General features: G+C 58.0%; 1 protein-coding gene across 1 annotated transcript in view; it reads right to left on the bottom strand.

Annotated features, from left to right (window-relative positions):
- The window catches only part of BAZ2A (bromodomain adjacent to zinc finger domain 2A), a 21,973-nt gene that overhangs the window by 6,447 nt on the left and 9,711 nt on the right, over window positions 1-5,815 (bottom strand). The window contains exons 9-19 of the mRNA XM_057388017.1: window positions 5,585-5,795; window positions 5,439-5,500; window positions 5,222-5,287; window positions 4,944-5,135; window positions 4,603-4,857; window positions 2,803-3,017; window positions 1,912-1,986; window positions 1,660-1,822; window positions 1,522-1,581; window positions 1,278-1,413; window positions 136-774 (exon numbers count right to left, since the gene is read on the bottom strand). Of these exons, the coding sequence (XP_057244000.1) occupies window positions 136-774; window positions 1,278-1,413; window positions 1,522-1,581; window positions 1,660-1,822; window positions 1,912-1,986; window positions 2,803-3,017; window positions 4,603-4,857; window positions 4,944-5,135; window positions 5,222-5,287; window positions 5,439-5,500; window positions 5,585-5,795 (2,074 nt within the window). The remainder of the gene's footprint in view (window positions 1-135; window positions 775-1,277; window positions 1,414-1,521; window positions 1,582-1,659; window positions 1,823-1,911; window positions 1,987-2,802; window positions 3,018-4,602; window positions 4,858-4,943; window positions 5,136-5,221; window positions 5,288-5,438; window positions 5,501-5,584; window positions 5,796-5,815) is intronic.

Raw genomic sequence — 5,815 nt, forward strand, 5'->3', positions numbered from 1 at the left:
ACCCCACAGCCCCCAACCCCACAACCTCTCCACCCCAAAGCTGTTTTACCTCCCCCACCTCAACCTGAGGGTCCCACCCTGCCCCCCGAGCCCAATCCCTCTGATTAGGGTGCAAACAGGGGGTGCAGCTCCCACCCCATACCTGCCGTGCCGCGCCCTTGGGTGTCTCCCCACGTCCCTGACTGCGGGGTGCTGCAGCCGAGGGGGCGGCCGGAGCGGCCGAGGGGGCGGCCGGAGCGGCTCGGCCATCACAAGGCGTGCGTGGCAGCAGATTAAACCACGGCCCCCTCTTCTCCACGGCCTGCACCGCCCTCTCCTCTTCCTCCTCCTCTTCCTCCTCATCCTCCTCCTCCTCCTCGGTGGCATCCGAGGGCGGCGGCGGCGCCGTGTCGCCCTTGCCGGGGCTGCTGGCCGGGGTGAGCACCGAGTCCTTGAGCAGCGCCGACTGCGTCTGGCTGAGCCACGACAGGAACGCTGACTGGCTGAGGTCGTGCTGGCTCTGAGCCAGCGCCTCCGGCTCCTCCAGGACCCCGTTGAGTGGTGTGGGGTGGGCAGGGTGAGCAGGGTGGGCTCCGCAGTGCTGGGCCAGCTCCTCTTTGCCTTTCCGGGGCCGCCCGCGGGCGCGGGAGGCTGAGGCCGGGGCTGGCGGGCAGCTGGTCCGGCTGGCCACGGGTACGGCTGCTGGTTCCTCCTTCAGAGGGGACACGAGTGGAGACACAAGGGCTGGGGACACTTTTTCATCCTCTGGGGGGTCCTGGGATGCTGGCTCAGCTGCTGGGACAGGAGGAGGAGGAGGTGAGATGAGGGGTCCTCTTCCAGCTGGGAACACCCCCAAAAAGCCCCTTCCCTGCTCATCCCTCAAAAAGCTCCTTCCCTGCTCACCTCTGGTACCCTCAAACCCCAAAAAGCCCCTTCTCCGCTCACCTTTGGTGCCCTCACCCCTGAAAAGCCCCTTCCCCTTCAGTGCCCTCAAACCCCAAAAAAGCTCCTTCCCCACTCATCCTCAGTGCTCCCAAACCCCAAAAAGCCCCCTCCCCGCTCACCCTCAAACCCCAAAAAGCCCCCTCCCCGCTCACCCTCAGCACCCTCTAACCCCAAAAAGCCCCTTCCCCGCTCACTCTCAGCACCCTCTAACCCCTAAAAGCCTCCTCCCTGCTCACCCTCAAACCCCAAAAATCCCTTTCCCCATTCACCCTCGGCACCCTCAAACCCCAGAAAGCTCCTTCCCCACTCACCCTCAGCACCCTCAAACCCCAAAAAGCCCCTTCCCCGCTCACCCTCGGCACCCTCCACGAAGATGCCACCCAGGTGTGGCAGCACCCAGTAGCGTCGCCGGAAGCGATCCTGGCCCAGCGACGCCGCGCGCAGCGTCTGCGACGAGTGCAGCAGCTTCTTGCGGAAAAACATCTGCCTCTGTGGGGAAATGGGGGGCGCTGAGGGGGCTGCAGAGCCCCCCTGGTGGGGYTGAACCCCAAAAACCTCTGCTACCAAACCCCCCCGGCTCTCCAGCCGCCCGCTCACCTTGGCCAGCTTCTCGATCTGCCGCTCCAGCTCGGGGACGCTGGACGCTGATGTGTCGATCTGAGGAAGGGACAAAGAGGTCAGGGACACCCCCCGAGGTGACACCCCCACCTCTGTCCCCACCCCAAAACACCCCACCTCCTCCTCCCGGCGCGATCTGCGTCCCCGCGTCTCCTCCTCCTCCTCCACGTCCAGCCCCGTGTCCTCCGTCAGGCGGGAGCTGCGCCGGCGCCGCCCGTCCTCCAGCCCCGTGATCTCCGATTCGGGACGGCCCGTTTTTTTGGCCAGGGCCACCTTCAGCCTTTGGGGACACAGAGAGAGGGGGGTGTTGGGTGTCTGTCCCCTCCTGAAGCACCTGGTCACCCCCCGAGTCCCAGCTTCACCACCCACCTGCGGAGCCGGCCCTCGATGATCCACTTGTTCTTCCTGTAGTTGGACATGTTCTCCAGGGTCTTGTCGATCTCACTGCAGGAGGATTTGGGATTGGAGGATTTAGGGATGGAGGATTCGGGATTGGAGGATTTAGGGATGGAGATTTGGGATTAGAGGATTTAGGGAATTGGAGGTTTTGGGAATGGAGGATTTGGGGAATTGGAGGATTTGGGGAAGAAGGATTTGGGGACAGAGGATTTGGGAATTGGGGGATTTTAGACCAGAGGGTTTGTGGTTGGAGGATTTGGGATTGGAGGATTTGGGAAATTGGAGGATTTGGGGAATTAGATGATTCAGGATTGGAGGACTTGGGGACGGAAGATTTGGGGAATTGGAGGATTTGGGAACAGAGGACTTGGGGAATTGGAGGATTTGGGGTATTGGAGGATTTGGGGTATTGGAGGATTTGGGGAACAGAGGATTTGAGGACGGAGGATTTGGGGAATTGGAGGATTTGGGAACGGAGGATTTGGGAATTGGGGGATTTTAGACTGGAGGATTCAGGATTGGAGGATCTGGGAATCAGAAGATTCAGGATCGCAAGATTTGAGAATTGCTGGATTTGGGAATCAGAAGATTTGGGATCGGAGAATTTGAAAATCGGAGTATTCAGGGACCAGAGGCTTTGAAACCGGGGGCAATTGGGACCAGAGGATTTGGGAATTGGAGAATTTGGGGACTGGAGGATTTGGGATCACAGGATTTGGGAACAGAAGATTCAGTATCAGAGGATTTGGGATTACAGGATTCAGGATCACACGATGCGGGATCAGAGGATTCGGGATCAGAGGATTTGGAAACTGGAGATTCGGGATCACAGGACTTCCCTGCCCTCCAACCCCACCCCACCTGACGATGAGGGCGCTGCTGTTGAGCTCGTTGACCAGGAAGACGAGGATGGCGGCTTTGCGCTCCGGGGGCAGCGCCTGGAAGGGTTTTGTGCGCAGCCCCTCGCAGAGCTCCGYGCCCGCCCCGTGCGCCGTCAGGAAACAGCGCAGCACCTCCGACACCGTGTCGCGGTTCAGGCTGATCTCCGACACCTTCTCCCCCAGGATTTTYAGGGACTGTAAAGARRAARAGGTGTTTTGGTCACAAAACAAACMCCAAAAGCTGCTGGGGGTCAGGGGAGGGGGTGCAGGGTCCCAAAGTTGGGGTGCGTTGTCCTGACGGTTGAGGGACTGACAAGCCCAGCAAGGGAAAGGGGGAAAGGAAAGGGGAGAGAAGGGAAAAAATGGGGCAGAGGAGCAAAAAGGTGGTGAAAAAGTGAAAAAAGGAGAAAAAGAAAGGAGAAAAGTGAAAAAGAAAAGAGAGGAGATAAGGGAAGAAAGGGAAAGTAGGGGTAAAAAGAAAAAATAAGTGAAAAACAGAAAAAAGAGAAGAGTATAGGATAAAATGGAAAAATGAAAAAAAGGGGGAGAAAAAAGGAAGGGAAAAAAGGGAAAAGGGGTGAAATGAAACAGGAAGTGGAGGAACAAGAGATAATAAAAAGAAAGAGGAAGGTGGAAAAAGCGTTGAAAAAGGAAAGGGATGTAGAAAGAAAAAAGGAGCAAAAGGTAAGAAAAGAACAGAAAAGAAAAAGGAAGGGAAAACAGGGAAAAGGGAAAAAAGGAATAAAAAGAAAAGGGGAGATAAAAAAAAGACAGTGGGGAAAAAAGGGAAGGAAAAGAAAGGGAAAAGAGGTGAAACAAAAGAGGAAGGAGAGAAAAAGGGGAAAGTGAAAAAAGAAGAGGTGAAAAAGGGGATGTGATGAAAAAAGGGAAAAGGGGGAAAGAAAGGGAAAGTGGGGGAAAGAACAGGCAAGTGGGTGAAAGAAAAATGGGGAAAAAGAAAGAGATGAGAAAAATGGAAAGGGAAAAGGGAAAGGACATAAAGGAAAGCGGAACGAGAAAAAGGTGGGGAAAAGGAAAGTAAGGGCTGGCAACGGGGTCTAACCAAAGCAGGGCACTCACCCCTCAGGAAGGGCTCTCACCCCTCAGGATGGGCTCTCACCCCTCACGAAGGGCTAACACCCCTCACAAATGGCTCTCACCCCTCACGAAGGGCTCTCACCCCTCACGAAGGGCTCTCACCCCTCACGAAGGGCTCTCACCCCTCACGAAGGGCTCTCACCTGGCAGAAATGGCTCTCACCCCTCAGGAAAGGCTTTCACCCCTCAGGAAAGGCTTTCACCCCTCAAAAACGCCTCTCACCCCTCAGAAATGGCTCTCACCTGGCAGAAATCCCTCTCACCCCTCAGAAATGCCTCTCCCCCCTCACAAATGCCTCTCCCCCCTCAGGAAAGGCTCTCACCCCTCAGGAATGGCTCTCACCTGGCAGAAATCCCTCTCACCCCTCAGAAATCCCTCTCACCCCTCACAAATGGCTCTCACCCCTCAGGAACGGCTCTCACCCCTCAGGAAAGGCTCTCACCCCTCAGGAAAGGGTCTCACCCTTTGAGAATGCCTCTCACCCCTCAGAAATGCCTCTCCCCCCTCAGAAATGCCTCTCACCCCTCAGAAATGCCTCTCACCCCTCAAAAATGCCTCTCACCCCTCAAAAATGCCTCTCACCCCTCAGGATGGGCTCTCACCCCTCACGAATCCCTCTCCCCCCTCAGAAATGCCTCTCACCCCTCACAAATGCCTCTCACCCCTCACAAATGCCTCTCACCTGGCAGTATGGCGGCAGCCCGGGGTCGCAGAGCGCCGCCTGCAGCAGCCGCACCAGCAGATCCTGCAGCTGCCCCGCGCCGGGGGCCACCCCCAGCAGCCCCTCCTGCAGCGCTCCCAGCGAGGGCACGTCCCTGGCCGGCTCCATCCCCAGCACCCTCCCGTAGCTCTGCAGRAACTCCACCACCGTCAGGCAGTCGGAGAAGGCGCGGCCGGGCAGCACCAGCCCCGGGATGCGTGACAAGGTCGGCAGCGGCTGTGGGGCACAGAAGAAAACAAGAGGTCAGTGTGGTCAGATGGTGATGGAGACCTTCCCGAGCCCCCCAACCCAGCACAGCCCACCTGGTGGTCCCCCAGGCACATGTCCTCTGTGGGTTTTTTCATCTCTTCCAGGATGAGCTGCTGTCGTTGTCGCTCTTCCAGGCGCCGCTGGGCTTGTGGCCCCTTTTCAGCCTTGCGAGCCCCCTTGGCTTTCTTCTCCTTAGGCCGGGCCTTGTCTTTGCCCTTTTCGGGCTTCCCCTTCTTCTCCTTAGCCTAGAGAGCAGCTCAAATGTGTAGGATTTTCTCCAACAAGGAAAACCCATTTTTATTTTCCCCCTTCTCCCTCTCCCCGGCCTCACCTTGGGTTTTTTCTTGGCCTCCTTGGCCCTGGGGGCTTTGGCCTCCTGCTTTTGCTTGTTCTTAGCCTGAGAGGAAGACAAAACCCGCTCAAGGATCCCCTCACACCAGGGCAACCCCACATCCCACACCCCAACCCACACCCTCGCACCTTCCGCCTCATCTTCTTCTTGATCTTGCTCATCCCCACATCCCACACCCCAACCCACACCCTCGCACCTTCCGCCTCATCTTCTTCTTGATCTTGCTCATTTTCAACTTGTCCTCATCGCTGAGCACCTCTGAGGGGACAGAGAGAACAGGTTGGGATGACCATGGCGCCATGGCCGGGCTGGGCAGGCTGAGCAGGGTAGGGTCAGGGGTACCTTGAGCCTCCAGCCTCTTGAGCAGCCTTGCATCCGTTTTGCTCAACAAATCCACCATCCTGAGCTTGGGAGGGCGGCCCCGGCCCCGCTTGGCSGCCGGCGGCTCCTTGGCCTTGGCCTTCTCGGCGTTGCGGGGCCGGCCGCGCTTGCCCGTGATGGCCTGGATTCGCCCGGGGATCTCCTCGGGGCTCAGCTTCACCCACTGCGCGCCCTGAGGGGAGGGGGACGAGC

The sequence above is a fragment of the Malurus melanocephalus genome, unplaced genomic scaffold (assembly GCF_030028575.1).
Source record: "Malurus melanocephalus ecotype Western Australia unplaced genomic scaffold, MMel_1.1 scaffold_1494, whole genome shotgun sequence".
NCBI classification, from domain to species: Eukaryota; Metazoa; Chordata; class Aves; order Passeriformes; family Maluridae; genus Malurus; species Malurus melanocephalus.